Consider the following 22,932-nt stretch of genomic DNA (forward strand, 5'->3'; position numbering starts at 1 on the left):
GGTCAATGTAAAAGTCACAAGGGAGGGGTGTTCCCTCCCAGGGCTCTTCAGTGCCATTCTCAAAGCTGGTTAATGAAGGGAGGTCGGGCAGGGTTGGTTCCAGTTTTCTCCCAGGAAGGGTTTACAGGGTCCCAGCCAGCCCTGGGAATGAGTCCCTCAGCACCGTGGCGACCGCAGCTTAAAGGGGCTTTGGCTACCCCTTCTCAGCCTACCCCAACTCCAGCAGAGGAAGGGGAGGCCAAGCTGGTCAGCCTGCTACAAACAGTGCTGAATCCGAGCCCAGCTGCACACAGATCTTTCCCTCTTCTGGCCAGATCCTGTTGCCAGCACCTTTTTCTCTCACACTGGTGACTGGAGCCAAGTGTGGGGTGGGCCTTTGCTGCAGAGGCCTCTGGATCGTGGGGATCGCTGCAGGGGGAGAGGGGCGACCAAGCGAGAAGCCCCAGGGGAATGGTCTGGGGGGACAGCATCCAGAGAGAATGTTCGGGGTCTCCCCCAGGGCAAGGAATGGATCCGGGCTGGAGCTGGGGCCACTGAAGCAGGTGAGCAGGGGCCAGGCAAGGCAGGCTGGTCTGTAAACACTGCTAGCCAGGGTGGGGGCGTCTCCAGCCTCGCGCCCTCCCGCTGGGCCAGGATGTCTGTCACCGCTGCGATGTCATCCAGCGGCTCAATAGCTGTGGTATCAGGAAGGGATTGAGGGGAGGGGAGTCAGAGCTTGGGCCCCAGAGCTACTCAGCCCTGAGCATCACCTGTCACTGTAAGCGGAGGAAAGCAGAGCCCGGATCTCAGCGGAGACTGCATTATCCTGCAGGAGCAGCCCCTCACATGGGCCCCCAGGAGCCACAGGCTCTGATAAGACTGTGGCACATCGGGGCAGTGGATGGACAGCAAGAGGGGAGGAGGCAGAAGTAGGTGAAGAAACCAAGAAAGAGGGGGAAAATTAAAGCATTGCCAGGCAAGTGAAGGGTCAGAGGAAGAGACAGGAATCCACATACAGAAAGGGAAACAGGAAAGAAAAAATTAGGGGAAAAAATCCATGAAATGAGTCTGGTTCTACAGGGTTTTGTTTGAACTTTGGTGGAGGTGATTTTAAGAAGAGTTGGAGAAGGGAAAGGAATCCTGGGTGGGACTTGGGTCCCCAGAGCTCTGCCTTAGCCCACAGTGTGCTTTCTCTCTGTCTCTATTATCTGGGTTCCCCTGAAGCCCCCAATGCAACTTCCCACGAGGATCCCACAGTGCATTTTCACTCACCCATTTCATGGTACAAGGACCCCTGCTTGGCCAGCACTTGGGGTGGTTTCCGAGGAGCAGGTGTTTCAATCTTCATTATCTCATCACAGCACTGCTTCCACTGACCTGAGGGGAGAGCATTGGTGGGGTGGGCTGCCTTCTCCCCTGCTACATTCCCTTCCACACATTCTTGAAATAAGCGCATTACAAAAAGCATTGTATTATTGTAAGAATTATTATAATAATTTAATATTGTATTAATTATATAATTTTGAATTATAAGAATTATCAAATTATTTTGGTAAAAATAACAAGCCCCAATCCAGACCCTTCCTCTTACTCATGTCAAAGAAAAGCTGCCACAGAGCCTCCATCCAGCTCTGCAGGGCTCCCCGACTCTCTGCCTGAAGAGTGTGTGTCACCTCTTCCTCTCCATACCGGTTACTGATGCTCAGGGTGAAGGGCCAGCCAGCTGCCTGGTCCAGCTCCCCTGCCCGGACTTGAGTCTCCTATAGGAGAAATCCAAGATCTGCTTCCACCTTCACCTTGGTCACAGAAGTCAGCTGTGACATCAGGCAGGCTTGGTCATCCCTACCCTTAGAAGGAGGAGCTTGTGGAGCTTTCACCAAGCCGTCTCATTTGCCTCCTACTAATCAGAGTAGGAAGAAATGGCAAGAAAGTAGAATGAGACAAGTCATCCTTAGTCAGGAGAAGGAGCAGATGGAGACAGGAAAGGAGAGATTGAGCAAGGCAGGGAAGGTGAGGAGGCAGGCAGGAACAGGAACACTAAGGCCCCTCAATACTTGTATAAAAGTCGGCAGGAATGCCAGCAAAAGGGCTAGGAAACAAAGACGGTCCTTGGACTTGGGCTGGGAGGGAAAACCAGGAAAGGGTAAAAGAGATGCAGGCTGGAATCTGAAGAAAGACGGGAGGAGGATGAAACGTCCTAAGCTGGCGCTTGAACCCTCTGCGGCACTTGGCAAGGGCTGAGGCTGGCGAGTAGAAGGGACGTGTTTTCCGTGATGCTGGTGGGGAGAACACGGTCACTCGGCATCCCTGGCCCTGAAGCTGGGTGTGGTGCTGTTGGGAGCAGGAAGCTAGCTTTGATCTCTCTGAGGTCTCTGTGCCCACCCTCCTGGGACCTGATGGAGAGGTTCCCAAACCCTGGCACCTGGTGGCTTCACCACCAGAGACTCATCACCTTGTTGATTGCGATAGTAAACAGCGGCTCGTCCCCAGTGTCTGTGTCTTCAGGTTGCCGGTAACAGAAGAGGTTTGTGCCTTTCAGGACTCCATGTACTTGCACCCAGTCCCGCGGCTCCCCAGCTTGCTGCATAAATGACTCAAGGTTTCCTAGGGGAATCACACCCCCAACACCCTTCTTCCCAGCCCCCCACAGAAAAATGATTCCTTTCTGCCCACCCTCCTATCTTACCCTCCTTTCATCTTACCATGCCCCTTCTTCCTCCACCCAGATCTTACAGTTTCAATAGTTCCTTGATCCCTAGGTGATCTGGCTCTCCTTTGTCTTCTCCCACTTCCCTTCCACTCCTCAGGGCCCCTCACCTGCACCCTGAGGGTACCACTTGCAGCAGGCTGAGTCATGCAGAGAGGCTGAGCCACCAGGCGGCAACACACGCTACCATACAGGGGCAGCCAGGCAGGGTTCTCCTCTGGGGGAGAAAGAAGTGCAGGGTGAGGGTGGGAAATGTGAAGGGGAAGGAACCATCTAACAGCCCCTCTTCTCATCATCCAGCATCCCCCACATAGACACATACTCACCAGGAGTGGCGAGGGTGAGGTCATGTGTGCGGAACCCATCTTGCACAGCTGCTAGGGTGAGCGTGGTATGAGCCAAGAGGTGGTAACGAGGACCACTGCAGGACAGAGAAGTGGGCAGCAGCCAAGTGAGGGGCATGCTGGGTGGCAAGAGCAATAAGAGCTGAGCAGGTCTGTCTGCCCCACTGTTTAGGCTGCCCCACAGGGGATGAAACAAACATTTACTGTACTCCCGATAAGTGCTGGGGCCTGTGCTTTAAATACGTTATCCCACTGTATTCCCACAACAGCCCTGAGGTTGGTGGCATTCTTTAGTTAATAGACGAGGCAGCTTGAGGCTTAAAGAGGTTAAGAAGTCTGCCCCAAAATAAAACTTGAATTTGAATCTGCGTCTATCTCCAAAATAAGCAATCTGTTCATTACCTGCAAGGTTCTCAAACTGCTCCTCAGAGACCCAGTGAGTCTACTAGGTGCCTCCAGCTGCCTGTAGGCAACACCACAGCACCCAGGTATTCTGCTGTAGCCAGGGGCACTCTGTTATATCTACATAAGGTGTATCTGTTGCTGCAAAAGCAGTGAAGACCCCAGAACCTAGCTCTTCCTGCATTCCTGTTGGTCTTCTCAGTTGGCTGTTTGAGGTACCTGAGGTATGGGCCAGAGTGCCTCCCAGTATGTGACCACTGCTCATTCATATTTGTCTGCATGTCCTGGCAACAGTAGAAAATAGGCTCTGCATGCTCAGCACAGCTCAGAGATCACCGGTGGCCAGGTGAGGGCTGGGGAGGAATATAGGTGCTTACCCCACAGCCGGGGTGGGAAGCAAAATGGGACTGCTGCCTGAGCCCCCAGCAGTCTCCAGCGATGCTCGGACACGCCTCCCTGAGGAGCGGCCCAGGGAGCTGCTGAGTTTGGTGGCGAGCCTCTTGGGGGCTCCAGCCAGGGCCCCCTCCTCTTCCACGCAAGCCCCATACAGCTCCAGCCGCAGTTCAAAGTCTGGCCCTGCCTCGGCACTGTAGGAATAGGAATACGGGAGGAAGCAAGGAGAGGATAGTCTGGGCCAGTCCAGGGAGCGGCGCTGGGGTTAGGATGGATGTCATGCAAGTACAGGACAGCTCCACAGGGAAGGCCCAGCTCCCTCCCTCCTTCTCTTCCCTCCTCTAAAACTACATGATTTGAGCCTAGTAGGGAAAGCCGGGAGTCACAGGGATGAGGTACCCACAAGAGCACGTTGTTCTGAAAGGAGATGTCTGTGAGGGTCCTGTCCACCAGGATCATCTCTGTGTCCTGAATGTGCTCCCCTATCTGCAGCAGCAGGAACACAGCCCAGCGGTGCAGGTCTGGGGGCCGAGAGCAAAATCGGTAATGATGTGCCCCCAGGGGGACCTCCAGTCTCAGGGGACCTCCAGTCTCAGGGCCCCTCCCGTTAGTCTGTCCCACATGAGTGGAACTCACCACCTTTGTTCTTGAAATATTCTGTGTCCTTCCACATGAGTGGAATCCGAAGATCTAAGGGGCAGAGGGATAGGAATAGATGTCAAGCCGGGACAGGAGATCTTATCACTGGGCAAAGAATGCCAGCAGCTGGGGTAGTTGTGCTTCTTACCAGAAATGCAGATCTGGCCACGGCAGGGGGAGCGTTCAGTGGGTGGCCCACTGTCCGAAGGCCTGTGGGCAAATCACAACATCCTAGCCTGGCCTCTTGACACCATTCCCCCTGGTTCTGGTTCCCAAAGGCTCTAGGACTCCCCCGGCCCAGAGCTCAGCTGCCGGATCCCTGCCAGGCTGACACTGGCAGAGCTGAAGGACTGTTAGGGAGAGTTGTCCATTGAACCCAGGAGGTTGCTGGGCTTGGGAATACTAGAGGCACTTAGCTTACACACCCAGTACAAGCTCAGGCCACCCCCAACAAGCACCCTTCCTGACCACCTCCCTAGACTCCTGCCAGGAAGAAGTGGGGCTTGAGGAGACAGGTTGCCCACAGAGAGACTCCCTTTCAAGGATTCTCCTCAGGCTTGGAGAAGTTTGCAGGCTTTCTTTTTAACAACAAAGGAGGCTGCTTGTCTCCACCATCTCATCACTTCAATAAAGGAGGGTACTCGGTCAGTCAGAAAATCAAGAACCCAAAGGGGACATTTATGTCCTATTTATCACAAATCTCTCTCCATCTTCGCCCCCAGCTTTGATTTCTCTACCCTTCTGGCCAAATTGGCTAAACCTTCCCAGTGCCCCAAGTTCCCCAGTTCCTCCACTGTGGGAGGGACATCAGATCTTCCTCCCCTCCCTGCCTGTCTTTAGAACTCACTGAGCATGTGTCCCTTTCCTAAGGTGGTGGCCAGCTTCTCCATACTAATTTATAACTCTTCATAATGAAACTAGTGACTTGGAACAGCCTTAAACTAAATGACGTGGCACTGATGGCAATGTGTTCAGCTGCCAGGGCCTAGGGTGCACCACAGATCACACTGTATGGGACGTGTGGGGACTTGGGCAAAGCAGAGCTTGTCAACAGCCACCTCTTAAGAGACAGCAGACTCACAGTAGAAGCTGTCCCTATGCCTGCTTGCTCTTCCTTTAACTTTATGGAGCAGCCGTTGAGGGGTTCCTGCCTTCCCCTGGTGTCTTCACGGGTGAACTCTAGAGGCCTCCTGACAGCCTCTCCTGTGTGTGAGCTGGAATGGACACTTTGCCTGTAAGGGGCCTGTACCTTCTCCCCACTCAGCCTTGTGGGGTCAAACAGGTTACTTTGCCAGAAGCCAATTTTCCAAGCGACCAATTTACAAAAAAATGGTCAGTTCTCAGAATGATCAATTTGCCAAATATTTTCTCCCACATTTTAGTTTTACCAGAGCATCACCTCAACCATTTCACTACAGTTTTGTCAGATTGAGTCCTTTTAGTACACAGTCTAATTTATATGAATGGGTAGGCTTTTACTTAAATTTTTTTTATTATTATTTCTCCCAATTTCTGCCTCAGATGAGGCAAACCCCAGGTACAATTAGCCACTGTCTGTTACAGTAAATGACTAATTGGTCATTTAGCAAATTGACCATTTGGTGAACTGGCTTTGAGAAAATTAGCTTTCCAGAAGCTGGACAAACAGGCTCATCAGATCACAGGCACGGCTTAGCAAATTAGCACTTCCGCATTACTCTCCTCAGACTGCTGGCCTTTCACCAGACACACTGGCTTTACTGGGCCCTAGCAACTCACTAGTGTGCCTCTGGGCAGCACACTGTGGTGATAAAACACCAAGGTATCTTCTAGGTCCCTGGGAAGTCTTCATGAGGAAGTCGTCTTCGAGGTGCCCCATACTCCATGCTTCATATATATATCCAGTGCACCACTATCCCCATAAAGCCTCGCCTCCCCCTTGCTTACCGCCGGCCTGTCTTCTTCAGCACCTGTGCCTCCTTGCGCCGCTGCAGCTCGCCCATGTAGTTGAGGATGCGGCTGTTGCACACCAGCAGGCTCTTGGTGGCCTCCAGAGCCTGCTCTCGCTGGGAGCAGGCCGCCAGCAGCTTGCAGGCCCCTTCCCTCATCCGGATCTCATGGTCCAACTTTCTTTGCAATTCTGTGTCCTAGCCAGAGTGGGGATAAGGAAGAGAAGGAAATATCAATCGGGGGACAGGCTGATGCACCCTTCAGTCCCTAAGTGGGCTGTGGTCAACAAGAACTGATGAACTTAGGTTTCAGGCAACTAAAGGGCAGGGACTGAGTCTCAATTTCAACTGCCCAGGAATAACCAGAGAAGCTTTGTAAAAATACAGATGCCCTTGGGAGTATAAATTTTTTCATCCTCTTTGGAGCACAATTTGGAAAAATCTGTAAAAACTACAAATTCACATCCTTTTATCCAGCTATGCATCATCTAGGATTTTATTCTACAAATACAGTGACACTTGTGGGCAGAGCCATATTCATTGCAGCATCAATTTAAAACACCAAGATTAAAAGTCCTTCAATAGGGCATTGGTTAAATATGTTATAGTACATCTATACCACGGAATATGGAATATCGCAGACATTAAGGTAGACGTACGCAAAAGTGAAACTATCCAAAATATGTGAAATGAGAAAAGATAGTAGAACGGTATTACAGCATGCTCCTATTTGGAGCATATTTATATATGCATATATTTATATATGCATATCCGTATCCATAGATACACATAAAATAGTAGTGGTTGTGGGGCTGGGAGCCAGGAATAGAAAGTCAACTTATGATGGTTTATAAATCTACCATACTATTGGAAATTGTGTTACCTTTTAAAAAAATTAAATCTGATTTTTTTAAAAAAGGTCACCAGGCCCCACCTCAGATTAGCAAAATAAGAATCTCTTAAGAGGTGGGGTGTGTGCATTTTTGGGAAAATTCCCCAAGTGACCTTGAGGTGTAGCCCAGGCTGAGAACCACCACCTAAAGGGAATGGCCACAGATGGTAGATCCTGGGTTACCCCAAAGACTCAAGTGATGAGAGACCCTAGTTGGCAAGGGGTCAGTGGAGAAGAAGCATACTACCTACAGTGTTCACCCATGCGGTACAGAATGCACTACACACCCCAGATTCTGGAGCGTGCCACCTGCTGGTCTTCTGAGTAAGGGAGGTGAAGACAGACATGAAGGCAGGTGAAACTGAAGGTCAAGAGCAAGTTGCTGAGCAGGCACTTAGCAAAATGCCCAACATATGGTGTACTTGGAAGGAGGTGGGGGCGGGGAGGAAGTAGTGTGTACTTATTTTAATGATGCTACCTCAGCCGCAGTAACATTCAGCCAATAATAACACTAGAGCACCCCTGTGCTGTAGAAGGCTTCACATTTGAAATCCAGCTGGGAGGTGAGAGATGCAGACATTAATGGCTGTTCTGTAAGTGCCAGGTCATGGCACAAATGCACTCAGGAAACAGACCCTATTTGTTTCTGGCTGAGGTGATGGGGAAGGCTTCAGAGAGCAACTGGAAGACTAACCCTATTACAGTGTATACACATCAGAAGCAAGCCAAGTGGAGTCACAGGGTTGGAAGAGGAGGGTGAATGTGACTGCCCAACATCAAAACCTGTCTTCTCCCTCACACCAGCTCTCTTTCACACTGTGCCCTTGCTTCTGTCCCTGATGACTCTAGCCTTCAAGTCTCCAAGACCTGAACACCCTAAATTACTGCTTCCAGGAACTGCCTTGTCTGACCTACCTGCTGATTCTTCCGTCCCTACTTGGGCTAGGCCAGACTCTCATCACCTCTCACCTCATCTCATCACCCTCACTATCCACGTTTCCCTTCCTGACTATAAATAGGCCAACGTGTACAGTGCCCCCTCCACCAGAAAGCCCTCTCAGACTACCCAGTTGTCCCCACCTCCACCATGCCTGCCTGCACCAAGATCCCATCTCTGCTAAGGTTTGTTGCTTGCCCATCCCCATCTCATTCTCCATCCAGCTTCTACCACAAATACCCCAAACAAGTGAGGGGGGTAGGGCTGAGCAACATCCTCAGGGCCCCTCCTAACTTGCCTTTTGGTCCCAGCCCCAGCACTCACGGATTCTTCCCTAGCCCTGTCCATTGCCCATGCAGCACGATGCAGGCAGTATGGCTGGTCCTCCGGGGAACCTCACCACCAGGTACCTGGGGAGCCGCCACGGCTGCAGTGAGCGCCAATGACAGCTCTCAGCTGTCACGAGAATGAGCCGCAGGCAGCCCCTTGGTCCCTCTGTGCGCCTGACCCCATTAGGCTCCAGCGGCAGCGTTAACCAGAGAGACCTAGTGGCAGGGGGCGGTGCCTCCAGAAGCACTGCCCTCACCCTGGAAAGGGCTCCAGGCTCTTGAGCTGCCGGAGATCAGGAGACCCCTCCATGTTACAAGTGCTCCCCAGGGTGACTCCTGGCCTGGGAGCTTGCCAGAGGAAGGAAGGTATATACATTGGAATACATTGGTATAATGGGCTGCAGAGAAGTCACGGTATGCAGCCCGGATGAGCTGGCGTAGGGGCCCAGACACCCTGTCTGCCACTGCCCCCACAGCCCTCTGGTTTGAATCCACTCGCCCACGGCCCCACAGTGGAGAATGCCCTAAAAACCTCCCATCCTTTGGGCAGACCATTTTGGGAATCCTGACAGGATCTGGATCCCAGACCTTCACCCCCTCTCCCTACCTCAGGGATAGCTCCATGCCCCTCCCCCCCACCCCCCATATGCCCTCTCTTCCCAAGCTGGCGGGACTTTCACCAGGCCCTCCTGGGAAAGAGCCCTCAGTTGGATGTCAGCTGGACTGGGTCAGGACCCAAGGGGCTGAAGAAGGCTGAGTCATGGCCTGAAACCCCAGCACATACTAGGCCCTCTCTGGACGTCCTTTCCAGTTCCTCCCACTCTCTTCTGGCTCTAACTTCCTGCTCTGCTTCTCATCGCCTTATGATCCTTTTCGAAACTCCACCAGGACTAAATTCAAATCCTGGCTTAGGAACTTGACTAGCTGTAAGAACTTAACCTCTGGGGGTGGGAGTTGGGTATTCCACCTGCTCCATAGCACTGTTTGAAGATTAAATGGGAAAATCTAACTTCTGCCTGGGTCCAGCACTCCCACCTCCTCCTTACTTGCACCTTAAGTTGCCTTCTCCAGAAAAATCTTCTTGAATTTACACTTTCACAACTACCCCTCTTGCTAATCCCTAAAACATCAATGAGCTGGGGGTTGGAGAACTGCTGAGCCTCCTGGAGAAAGAACACAGCACCCTCAACCAACCAATGGCTGAATAAGCGATGATTAAAGTGAAATCTAAGCCCCCTTTTCTGTCCCAGAACTTGGGCAGGGCTCCTATGAAGAACAATTACCTGGAGGGGGAGGGATGCAGAATTTGAAAACTTAAATACCTAGACCAGCCATGTCCAATAAGATCATTCTATCATCCTACAATGATGGAAATGCTCAATAGCCATGGACCACATGAAATATGGCCAAAGTAATTAAGGACTGAAAATTATTTTATTTCATTTTAATTAAAATTTAAATGTAAATAGCCACATAGTAACATGAACAGTGCAGAGGACTAGGGATGGCAAATAGATTTTATCTCATGTGCCAACCCAAGACAACAGGTAGTGTCAGAGTCCCATTGAAGACCCTGGGCAACTTTCTGCATATTAGATGACCCTCACTAGGCAAATAACTTAGATAAAGGTGTTTCCTCCTCACACAGCCTGAAACTAGGCCAGGACTCTTGCCACTATGCAATGCCCTTGTGAAGGACACAATCTGCATAATTTATGCCAAGATTGTGCTGAGAAAGATTGTGAGGCCATGCATGGATTTGTTGGTGAAGAGTGCCACGACTGACTAGTAATGTCTGTCATTATCTAGGGCGTGGGGACCAGGTTGAGGGTGCAAAAACATGTGATAAATCCCCCTTCTGAGCTAGACTCTGTACTGTCCGGCCTCTGACCTTCCTCAGCAGCAACCCTCTGCCTGGTCCAGGCAGTCACTGCCACAGCTTCCTCTATCTTTCCCATCTCTGTAAATGACCACACTGCCCAGGTGCTTAGCCACACACCTGAGAATCATCCAGGAGCCCTCTCTTTGCCTCAGCCTCACATCCAATCCATCAACAAGCCCTGTCAGATCTACCACCATCATTTCAAATCCGCCCTTTTCTCCCTGTCTTCACCATGAGCATTTAATCCTCACCATCAGGTTCATTCCCCAAAGGCTGTAATGATCTCCTAGCTGGTGGTCCCCCCCCCCCCCCAGCCTGTTCCTTTCAAACACAACAGCTATCATATTAAAACATTAGGTGAGCCGTCCCACATGCTTAAAACCCTCCACGGGCCAATATCACACTTACAGTAAAATCTAAATGACCTGTCATGGCCTTCAAAGCCCTGCATAATCTGGTCCCCGCCCATCAGTTTGACCCCAACCAGTATGTTTTAACCACACTGGCTCTCTTTCTTCCCCATCATCATCATCCTCATTTAAGGTCCTTACTCTGCCCTCTGTCTGGAAAGTTCTTCCTCCCATCTCTACGTATCTTCATCCTTCTGGCCACAGCTCAAAGAGCTCACAAAGGCCTTCCCTGACTCCTACATTTAATGCTGCCTGTCCTACCTGATGTTTATGATAATTTCATTGTGAGATTATTTATGTGTTTGCATGTTTCTAGGTCTCCTAGAGTGGACCCTTCCCTGTTCACTGAGGTGTCCCAAGATCTAGAAAGCAGCTGGTATATAGTAGGTGCTCGATAAATGTGATTAAGAATAAATAAATGAATAAACAGCTCCCTGTCATCTTCAGGGCCACAGAATCGCTACATTCTGCTCTAGAATCCTCTTCCCCTTCTTTGGTAAGGCCATCTCCTTCCTGAAGATCACGCTCACAGTGTACTCTCTTCTTCCCACACCTAAAAGGGGCCCTCAGCCCCAGCACACACAGCCACACCAACCCACAGAGCTTCCAGAAATAAGGGTGAAGACCCTGTTGACAACACAATACTCTAACTGACAGAACTGAACCTGGGTCCATAAGTAGCACCCAATCCCTAAGCACAGAACCACCCAATCCCTCTCCCCACTGGGAGCAGGCCCAGCGTGAAAGGGCAGCGCAGAACCGGGGCTGGGATGCTGTGGAGGAGGTGCGCTCCAGGGGTGGGGTCGTTACCTCCAGGCTGAGCGCCATCTGCCGGATGTAGAGCATATTCAGGTCCTCCAGGATGTGCAATCTGTCCTGCATCTCTGTGCCCCCTGGGCTCCCCTTCCCTTGCTGATCCCTCAGAGGGGTGGGGCAAGCAAGCCCCACGCTGCCCCACAATTCCTCTCCCGCTGCTCTCCTCGTCTTGAAAGAGGGGGGCAGTTCTTGGGCAGAGGGCAGAGGCAGCCCCTGTCCCTCTCGTGCTCCAGTTAGACCCCTCTGGCTGCTGTGACAAAGTCTCCTTGCCTACCGCTGTTCCCGGCCCTGATGGAGCCAGGCATGGGAGGAAAGGAACGCGAGGTGAGGATGAGCAGGGTACCCGGAGAGGAGGCCAGCTGCAGAAGGGGCTCTGGGCACAGAGTGTCCAGTCTTGCTTTGGTGGCAGCTGTTCTCCCAGCTGTGGAAGAAAAAGGCTCTTTCATTCCGACCCTGGCCCCTCCCCAGCCCCCGCCCACAACCCTGGCCTGCTGGACAGAGAATCTGTGTGCTGTAGGGTGTGAGGGGCAGGCACAACTGGAAGGGGGCCGGGAAGGGACACTTCATGCAGGTTCTGTGGAGTCGTGGGGATTGTCAGGCGGTTGCTTTCTGAAAGGGTTCGGGCTTAGTTTGAGGAAGACGAGGGATAGAGGTGGGGACTTGATTGAGTGAGCCTAGGAAGTGGGACAGAGGGGTAATTGCGGCCCAACCCCCAGGGCCACCACTTCCAACTTGGGACCTTCATCTAGCCCGCCCCACCCTGGGTTCACAATTACCTTGCTTTTCCAGCAGAAGGGAGGAGAGGGAGGGAGAAAGGCAGGGGTGTGCCTGGCTGCGCTGCCCCCGCTCCCCTCTGCGGGCCCCTTCCCTTCCAGACAGGAAACCAGCCCCGATTCCCAGCCAGCTGCAGCTTTGCCACCACCGCCCCCTCAACCCTAGGCCCACGGAGTCACACTCCGCTCCGGGGCCCAGCGGCTCCACCCCGGTTCCTCCGCGATGGCCCCCAAAAAGGCCGGGCTTATCCCGGGGGCGGCCCCAGCTCACAGGCCCCTCCTCCTGGTCCCTGGGCCTCGCCCCTCACTCCCCCACGCTGGCCCCACGCGGCGTTGCTTATGCGGGACTCGACAGAGGCCCTGTCTCCCAGGCCCACTAGCTTCTGAGTCAGAGAAGGCCTGGGACTGTGGGACAGGAGTGTGAAAGAGCCTTTGTTCTGGGCAGGCTGTGGGGTAACAGTGCAGAAGCCAGGACTGGAATCCGGGAGGAGTGAGGAAGGCCCCCTCACTTAACTCTTTCCAGGACCAGCAGCGAAGGAGAACTGACCTGGGGGGACAGCCTCTGCTGTCGCTACTGGCCCTCTCGGTCCTGGCTCGGTCCTCACATCTTTCAGCCTCTCCTGAGCCTCTTTAAGGAATTACAAGTAGGGCTCAGACCTGGGCAAAGTAGTGGGCCAGGGAGGGAACTGTAAAGGCTGGACCCTTCTTAGGCCACAGAAAAGGAGGCTGAAAGCTTGAGTGTGGGAAATAATCCCAAATCGTTAATCGGCAACCCCTCACTTCCGATCCCCCCAGCCACAGAGGAGCAGTTGCGGAGAGTTTCAGCGAAGGAGGCCGAGAAGTCAGGACTGACGACGGAGGCTGTCCCAGACGGTAGAGACGGGCTGTGGGATGCGGCTGGAGGCCAGGGAAGGAGCGGGCACAGGCCAGGAATCTTGTTAGACCCCGGCTAGTTGCACATGTCCAGGATGCCCGGAAGGGCTGCCATAAGGCACATCTTAGGAATCGAGCCTAGGGCTCCTTAAACTGAAGTTTTTCCAGGCGGAGGCAAATCATCCCACTGGGCCAGAGAATGTCTGGGGTGACACGGTTGGATTAACGTGCAGACGGTCCGCGCCTGACTTTTTAAGTCAACAACCTCTCTGTTCTGTACCCGACCCACCGCGTCTCCGCCCCTCGGCGCGCGCGGGCGGGGCGGGAGGCCCGGGCGGCCCGAACTGCGGGAGCCGGGCGAGGGGAAGGCAGGGACGCGGGTCTCTCACCTCCGGCGGGTCGCATAAGAGGCTGAGTCGGAAGCGGCCGCGTTTGAACTCCATCTCCAGGGCAGAGCCCCTGGCCACGGTGACCCGGCTCCGGTGGTTTCGGGAGAACATACTGGCGGTCCCGCGCCGTTGCCTGCCTTGTGCACTCCCCGCGCCGCCCGGCTCTGCTTTGTCCCGTAGGCTTCTTTCCCTCGTTGCCCTTCAGCTAGTCCGGCTGGGAATCTCCCGCAGCCGGATTCCCAAACTCCGCCTCCGGAGACGACACCTGGGCCGGGCAGGGCGCGGCACTCTCTCCCTCCACCCCCCCTGCCCCCGCCCCCGCCAAAGGCCCGGGCGGCCGGGCCAGTCCCGGGCTACAAGCAGGCCTACACCTCGGGAGCACTGAGGGGGTTCGCGGCGGGGGTTGCGGGCGCCACACCTGGGCGAGGGGCGGGCCTACAGAAGCCCCGCCCCAAAGGCTGCGCCCCCTCGGCGAGCCGGACTACCTGCCGCGGAAAACCCCAAGGCCCAGGGATCACAGCGAGTCACACCGCGCCGCCCTGGGACGGCGCCCAATCTCACCCCTGAGCAGCTTCTCAGGGTTTCAACTTCCTACGGCCCCAAATGTCCCTTCTTCGTCCCCCTTTCCACTTTAAGCTCCCCTCCGTCCCTAGTGGCCACAGTTCACCGAGCAGTGCTTAAGCAGGTCTGGTAACTCTGCTCCATTCGTTACTAACCGTGGATCCTTGACTGTCAGAGAACTTCTTGGCTTCAGCTTTCTCACTTGTACGGTGAGGATACAGTAACTACCGCACTCCTCAGGTCGCTATGAGGATTACATACAGCATGAGTGCCTGGCACGAGACAAGCGCCCCCTAAGCGGAGTTATGAAGAAAAAGGGTAGGAGGCAGCACCTTTGTGCCCTTGGATGGGGCACCAGCGACCTTCAGTTCCCTGGACCCAGACCTTGACTGCCTTAGAGGGTGAGGATATCTGTTACCTAAAGATGGGCTCTCTGCTGCTTTGCTGTGTGGCTGAGGCAGGGTTAGGATTCTCATCTTCTGCAGAAAAAGGGACCCCTCACCACCACCCCCAGCTCTGTGGGACAGAAGGAAATGGCAGAGGATTAGTTTGCTGCCCACAGATGAGGAATTCCGGGGACTTAGGAATTTACTGGGGAGAACGAGAGAGACAGAGAGAATGGTCCCTTCAAAGCTAGATCCAGAGAAATACCAGGCTATAGCTTTAGAGAGCCCAGGTTAGAACTGCTGGGCTATGAAAAATTACTCAACATTCTTTTAGAAAACGACTTAAATTTACTTTGGCAAAAGGGGAAATTTATGGCTTAAGGAATGATGATATCTAGGGCTCAGGCTTTCGTTGTGGCTTGACCCAGGTATTCAGCGTCCACAAGGATCCTGTCTTTCTCCTTCATCTCGATCTACTTTTCTCTCCAAGGGCTTCATTCTTCACAGCATTATAAAATGGTTATCAAAAATTCTGGGTCTGTGTACTTTCAGGCTTATATGCAGCAGAAAAGAGAGCTGTTTCTTGAAGCTCCTGTGCATGTCTGGGATTCACTATGGGCCATTTCAGATCGTTTATCCATCTCAAACCGATATTTATAGGCAGAGGGGTGGCCAGACCTGAACCAATCGCTTTGGCCAAATAGGATTCCATGTGCCAGCTGGCCAGGCCTAGGTCACTTCCCAGTCCTGGAAACCAAATGCAACCCAGTGAGCTGGGAGAGAGGGGAGGGAGACATGGTTTCTGAAAAACGGTTACAGGTACTACCACCAGAAAGTGAAAGAATGGATGCTGGACAGAAAAAAACAACAAACATCTCTGTTGTTTATAGAAGTTTACATGAAGAAGGGAGTTCTTCTGTCACTAGGAAAAGCAGATCAAAAGATTATGAAAAATCGGTGGCCTCTGAGATAAATCTCAAAGGAAGAGCGAAGGGGAAAGGAAGGCATTGTTTCTAAATTTCTCCAAATATCTATCATCACTCTTCTAAACTGTAAGCTCCCTAAGGAGAGACAGTCTATCTTATCCACTGCTTTATGCCCAGTGCCTGGCACATACAGAGTTCTCAATAAATCACTGGTTGAACTAAATGAACAAATGAGATGCCCAAAGGAAACATACAGATTTGAGAGTGCTTGACTGGGATGAGCCATGCTATGGGACTAAAATGGTTCATTTCAAATGTTTAACTTTTAGCAGCAGAATGCTTTTTTCCCCAAATGAAAATGTCACCTGAAATATATGAAATATGATCACAGCTGCTGTAATAGAAGCAGGGGCTGAAGCCCCAAATCTTGTCCTTTCCAGAGGCCCCCTCAGCTGCATGCAGGGACACACACACACACACACACACACACACACACACATACACACACACACACACACACCCGTGGAACAGAGGCTATACAGAAGGTTTTGAAAACTCCGAACAAGAGCTGGAGGAATACAAAGCATTTGGAAAGGAAATAGAGCTCAAATCCTGCCTGAGAATTTATTTGTACTTGATGTGACTTCAGATTTTGGGAAAGGAGTGACACAACCAGAGTTATATTTTAGGGATCATAATCTGACGCGTATTTGCATAAATCTGCTGGATGAGGTTATGTCTGGGGTTTGGGAAGCCAGCTGACACTGTCCTCAACTGAAGGTGGAGAGACAAGGGCCAAAATTTCTGAGGAGTTATTATTTTTTAATTAAATTCTTTTTTTGAAAGTACTCATTCCGTTTTTGAAACATTTCTTTTTCTACCACTTAAAAAATAATACAAAGTAAAAAATACATGAACAAACCACACTTTCCCCATAATCACAGAAAAACACTGAGACAGTTTGGTGCCAGAGAATGCTGAAGCCTCATACTAGCTCATAAGAGAAAATTGCTGAATTTTCTGGAATTGTGCATTCCAGCTGTTAAATACAACTTTGTTGTCGCTCAGTCGTGTTTGACTCTTTGCGACCCCATGGACTGGGCTTCCCAGGCAGCACTAATGATAAAGAACCCTCCTACCAATGCAAGAGACGTAAGATACCCCGGTTCAATCCCTGGGTCCGGAAGATCCCCTGGAGAAGGGAATGGTAACCCACTCCAGTATTCTTGCCTGGAGAAGCCCATGGACAGAGGAGCCTGGCAGCCTACAGTCCATGGGGTCACAAAGAGTCGGACACAACTGAAGCTACTTAGCACACATGGACTGCAGCACGCCAGGCTTCCCTGTCCTTCACCATCTTCCAGAGTTTGCCCAGACTCATGTCCAATGAGTCGATAATGCCATCCAACCATCTCATCATCTGTTGCCACCTTCTCTTCCTGCCCTCAATCTTTTCCAGAATCAGGGTCTTTTCCAATGAGTTGGCTCTTCGCATCACATGAAGAACCTCTTCATCAGGAGGTTCTTTAATTCCTCTTCACTTTCTGCCATTAGGCTAGTATCATCTGCATTATCTGAGGTTGTTGATATTTTCCCCCACAATCTTGATTCCAGCTTGTGAGTCATCCAGACTGATATTTCGCATGATGTACTCTACATGTAAGTTAAATAAGCAGGGTCACAACATACAGCCCTGAAGTACTCCTTTCCCAATTAGGAACCAGTTTGTTTTTCCATGTCTGGTTCTAACTGTTGCTTCTTGTCCTACATACAGGTTTCTCAGGAGACAGGTAAGGTGGTCTGGTATTCCCAGCTCTTTAAGAATTTTCCATAGTTTGTTGTGATCCACACAGTTAAAGGCTTTAGCGTAGTCAGTGAAGGAGAAGTAGATTTTTTTTTTAAATTCCCTTGCTTTCTCTATGATCCAACAGACGTTGGCAATTTGATCTCTGGTTCCTCTGCTTTTCTAAATCCAGCTTGTACATCTGCAAGTTCTTGGTTCATGTACTGTTGAAGCCTAGCTTGAAGGATTTTGAGCATAATCTTCCTAGCATGTGAAGTGAGCGCAATTGTATGGTAATTTGAACATTCTTTGGCATTACCTTTCTTTGGTATTGGAATGAAAACTGACCTTTTTCAGTCCTATGTCCACTGCTGAGTTTTCCAAATATGCTGGCATATTGAGTGTAGCTCTTTAAAAGTATCATCTTTTAGGATTTGAAATAGCTCAACTGGAATTCCATCATGTCCGCTAGCTTTGTTCATAGTAATGCTTCCTAAGGCCCACTTGACTTCACACTCCAGGATATGTGGCTTTAGATGAGTAACATGGTTATCTGAGCCATTAAGACCTTTTTTTGTACACTTCTGTGTATTCTTTCCACCTCTTCTTAATCTCTTCTGCTTCTGTTAGGTCCTAGCTGTTTCTGTTCTTTATTGTGCCCATCGTTGCATGAAATACTCCCTTGATATCTTCAAGTTTCTTGAATAGATCTCTAGTCTTTCCCATTTTATTGTTTCTCTCTATTTGTATTTTTTACTTAAGCAGTCTTTCTTATCTCTCTTTGTTATTCTCTGGAACTCTGCATTCAGATGGGTATATCTTTCTTTCTCTATCTCCTTTGCCTTTTGTTTCTCTTCTTTCCTCAGCTATTTGTAAGGCCTCCTCATACATTCATTTTGCCATCTTGCATTTCTTTTTCTTGGGGATGGTTTTGGTCACCATATCCTATACAATGTTACGAAACTCCATCCATAGTTCTTCAAACACTCTACCAGATCTAATCCCTTGAATCTATTTGTCACTTCTCCTGCATAATAGTAAGGCATTTGATTTAGATCATACCTCACTGACTTAGTGGCTTTCCCTACTTTGTTCAATTTAAGCCTGAATTTTGCAATAAGGAGCTGATGATCTGAGCCACAGTCGGCTCCAGGTCTTGTTTTTGCTGACTGTATCAAGCTTCTCCATCTTTGGCTGCAAAGAATATAATCGATTTGATTTCAGTATTTACCATCTGGTGATGTCCATGTGTAGTGTCATCTCTTGTATCGTTGGAAAAATAGTGTTTGCTATGACCAGTACATTCACTTGCCAAAACTCTGTTAGCCTTTGCCCTGCTTCATTTTGTACTCCAAGGCCAAACTTGCCTGTTACTCCAGGTATCTCTTGACTTAGTATTTTGCATTCCAGTCCCCTATGATGAAAAGGGCTTTTTTTTTTTTTTTTTTTTTTTTTGGTGTTAGTTCTAGATCTCAGAGGTTAAAGCGTCTGCCTCTAATACAGGAGACCTGGGTTCGATCCCTGGGTTGGGAAGATCCCCTGGAGAAGGAAATGGCAACCCACTTCAGTATTCTTGCCTGGAGAATCCCATGGACAGAGCAGCCTGGTGGGCTACAGTCCATGGGGTCGCAAAGAGTCGGACACGACTAAGTGACTTAACTTAATTTTACTTGGTTCTAGATCTTATAGGTCTTCATAGAACCATTCAACTTCAGCTTCTTTGGCATTAGTGCCTGGGGCATAGACTTGGATTACTGTGACATTGAATGGTTTGCCTTGGAAATGAATGGAGATCATTCTGTTGTTTTTAAGACTGCACCCAAGTACTGCATTCTGGACTCTTTTGTTGACTATGGGGGCTACTCCATTCCTTCTAAAGGATTCTTGCCCACAGTAGTAGATATAATGGTCATCTGAATTAAATTCACCCATTCTCATCCATTTTAGTTAGTTCACTGATTCCTAAAATGTCAGTGTTCACTCTTGCATCTCTTGCTTGACCATGTCCAATTTACCTTGATTCATGGACCTAACATTTTGGGTTCCTATGCAATATTGTTGTTTATAGCAATGGACTTACTTTCACCACCAGACGCATCCACAATTGAGTGACATTTCCACTTTAGGCCAGCCACTTCATTTTTTATGGAACTATTTCTCCACTCTTCCCCAGTAGCATATTGGACACCTACCCACCTGGAGGAGCTCATCTTCCAGTGTCACATCTTTTTGCCCTTTCATTGTGTTCATGCGGTTCTCAAGACAAGAACACTGAAGTGGTGTGCCATTTCTTTTTCCAGTGGACCACATTTTGTCGGGCCCTGACTAGCAGGGACATGCACTTCAACCACTCCATGTAGCTGAAGGACATGCCCAGTGCCCTGGTTGACCTACTGTTGGTCCTCACTGAGCATGTAAACCTTTGCCAGGGGCCAGAGCAAAGGTCCTACTACAGTTGCCAGGAAGGGGGTCCAAGGAAGGCTGGAGCCAAGGTTGGAGGATGCCCAGGAGCACAGGGCTCCCCAGCCTCACTGCTGCTGCCAGATGCCCTGGGGCTGATCTGCCACCTGCACGGCCTGCCGCCAGCTGATCTCTGGCCCCTGCCTTTCCTCTCTGGCTCCTTGTCGTTATTGTCCAAGCCTGTCGAGACTAGCCTAACTGAGTGGGGTGCTCAGTGCTTCCTGACTTCACACCCCATCATGCTAGGAACTCAGGGGCTCCAGTCACTACCCTGCTCTGCCTCCATGGGGATCTCTGCAAACCCACTGCCCATGACACTACCACCTCTCTAGGGCACCACTGCCTCTTCAGTCTACTGCTGCCATGCTCTCCAGCTGCCATCTTGAACCAACTGGGCTCAGCATAACCTCAGCCATATATTCCCAATGCCTGGCTTCCCAAGGGTTTCCACCCCTTATCCAGGGAGAGAACAAGATGAGACCAAAATATTTTGTAGTGCTGGGAAGTAAAAAAGTGCTCAGGGAATGATGAAGATATGGGATAAGAATATAGAAACCATCTTAAATAAATGTCCACTGACCAAATCTGGGACAAATTTAAGCATTAAAATGGATTACAACTCATTGACTGAAATAAGAATCCATACTGATATAATAAACACTAATGTAACTGAATGTAAGGAGAAGAGAAAACTGCACTTCACTATAGAACACCAACTAACAAATGTAGATGGAATAATGGAAGTAGAATACCTCTTGGCAATTATTTCAGTAGAATTGATTCATACAGTATTCATCAATGGATATTACACCGCATGGGTGGAAGTTTGATGGAGGATAGTATATCAGAGTAGTTTCAGAGTATTTCCCCAGAAAACACTCAGTAAAGTGTTGAAAATGGTGAGTTTGGGAATTCCCTGGCATCCCAGTGGTTAGAATTTGGCACTTTCACTGCTGGAGCCCAAGTTTAATCCCTGGTTGGGGACCTAAGATCCTGAAAGCCACACGGCATGGCCAAATTTAAAATAAATTTAAAATAAATAATTTTAAAAAATTGTGACTTTACAGTGGAAAAAACTGACAGACACCACCTTGAACAGGTGATTAAGGTTAGCATCATCAGTGGAATAAGCTGATGTCCTGTACTTCCTGATGTGATACACTGAGAAGAACACAGCAAAATATTTTTTGAGTAGCACTCCTGCCAAAAACTTATGTCTTGACTTGAGGAAACACCAGATGGTCCAGGTTGAGGGACATACTACAGAATCAAAGGCTTGTACTATTTAAAACTGTCAAGGTCACGAAAGATAAGGAAGGAGTGAGGAAATGGTTTAGCAGATTAAAGCAGATCAAAGACAATATGACAAGGAATTGTAATGTAGGACTGTGGATTTGAATTCCAACCTAGAAACGAAAAGGAGACATGGGGCAGTAGGTAAAATTTGAATGGGATCCATGGAAAGGATGGTAGTATTGTATTAGTGTTAATTTCCTGATTGGGAGGGTTGCAAAAAGGTTATAGAATCGTGTACTCATATTTGAGGAAAATACACCATGAAATATTTAGAGGTGAAATGGCATCATGTCTGCAACTGGCTCTCAGAATGATCGGAAGAGTAGTAATGATAATGGAGAGGAAGGGGAAGAAATGGTAAATGTTAATGATGGTAGAATCTGATTTAAGAAGCTAAGAGAGTTCTTTGTAGTCTTCTTGGAACTTTTCTGTAAGTTTTGAAATTATGTCCCCAAAAAATATCTAAAAAATTACAGCTAAGAACTTTTTCAGAAGGACAAAGTTCTTCCTTTCCGCCTACAAACCTGTTCAAATCTCTCTGACACTAAACAAAGCAAAACTAAAAACAAAACAAAATAATGAAGCCCGAAGTTCTTTACTGTCACCACTTCCTCCCTGCTGGGCATCAGGATGTTGAGGAAACTCCACTGGGCCTAGTGTCAGGAAGTCTTTGATGCTGGTTCTGCCACTCCTTAACTATGGGACTCTGGCCACATCATTTAACCCTTCTAAGCCTCAGTTTCCTCATGAGGGAACAATAGCATCTCCCTGATAGAGCTGCCATGGGCTCAAGGGAGGGAAGCAATATGAAAGCAGGTTATAAACTCTAACATGTTTGACAAATACTAATTACATTTTAACTCCTGGTGATACAGGACTATCGTCTTCACACGTTGCTACAGTGCATCCTCTTCTTGGAGCTCAACCTAGGCTCTGCAAAACTGTACAGAGCTCATCATAGACTGTCTGCTGATAATCTCTGTTCTTGGTGCCTTTATTGCCCCTTTGACCTCTTCTCAACCCTGCCTTCCCCCTCTGCCAGTATGCTCAAGACTGAGGCCCACTTGGGTTTGTTCCTGGTCCTTTCCTCTTCATCTGCTCATTCTGGAATGTCTCATCTATTCCCATCTCTTGAGGAGGACCTTCATCAGCATTTCCAGTGCTGATGACACCCCAGCTCACACCTTCTGTGAAGAGAAGAAGACTTCTCTTCTCAGTATTCCATCTCCATGTGGGCATTCCCACATGCCCTTTGTTTTATTTTTATTAATTTTTGTTAAGAGCATAGTTGCTTTACAGTGTTGTGTTTGTTTCTGCTGTGCAGCAAAGTGAATCAGTTATACCTATACACATATCCATTCTTTTTTAGGTTTCCTTCTCATTGAGGTCACCACAGAGCACTGAGTAGAATTCCCTGTGCTACACAGTAGGTTTTCATTAGTTACCTATTTTCTACATAGTAGTGTATATATGTCAATCCCAATCTCCCAATTCATCCTCCTTCTCCGCTTGGTAACTGTAAGTTTGTTCTCTACATCCATTACTATTTCTGCTTTGCAAGTAGTTCATCTGTATCATTTTTCTAGATTCCACATATAAGAAATATTATACAATATTTGTTTTTCTCTTTCTGAATTACTTGACTCTCCAGGTCCATCCACATCTCTGCAAATGGCACTGTTTTGTTCCTTTTTATATCTTGAATAATATTCCATTGAATATAGGTACCACATCTTCCTTCTCCATTCCTCTGTCGATGGATATTTAGCTTGCTTCCAAGTCCTGGCTATTGTAAACAGTGCTGCAATGAACATTAGGGAGCATGCA

General features: G+C 49.4%; 1 protein-coding gene across 3 annotated transcripts; it reads right to left on the reverse strand.

Moving 5' to 3' along the window:
* Positions 1-339: 339 nt before the first annotated feature.
* On the reverse strand, positions 340-13,804 carry RTKN (rhotekin). 3 transcript variants are annotated; one of them, XM_068981628.1, is made up of 12 exons: positions 13,694-13,804; positions 6,391-6,590; positions 4,613-4,674; positions 4,462-4,515; positions 4,229-4,346; positions 3,810-4,019; positions 3,013-3,107; positions 2,797-2,903; positions 2,432-2,560; positions 1,571-1,739; positions 1,252-1,356; positions 340-674 (listed from the first exon to the last, which is right to left on the reverse strand). In XM_068981628.1, exons 1-12 carry the CDS (start codon positions 13,802-13,804, stop codon positions 340-342), a joined length of 1,695 nt encoding a protein of 564 aa, XP_068837729.1. The 3 variants fall into 3 exon arrangements, with proteins under 3 accessions (XP_068837729.1, XP_068837736.1, XP_068837745.1); XM_068981635.1 differs by lacking the exon at positions 13,694-13,804 and adding an exon at positions 11,653-11,724; XM_068981644.1 differs by lacking the exon at positions 340-674 and adding an exon at positions 746-858.
* Positions 13,805-22,932: the final 9,128 nt, after the last annotated feature.

This window comes from Capricornis sumatraensis, chromosome 1, assembly GCF_032405125.1.
Source record: "Capricornis sumatraensis isolate serow.1 chromosome 1, serow.2, whole genome shotgun sequence".
In the NCBI taxonomy this organism is placed as follows: domain Eukaryota; kingdom Metazoa; phylum Chordata; class Mammalia; order Artiodactyla; family Bovidae; genus Capricornis; species Capricornis sumatraensis.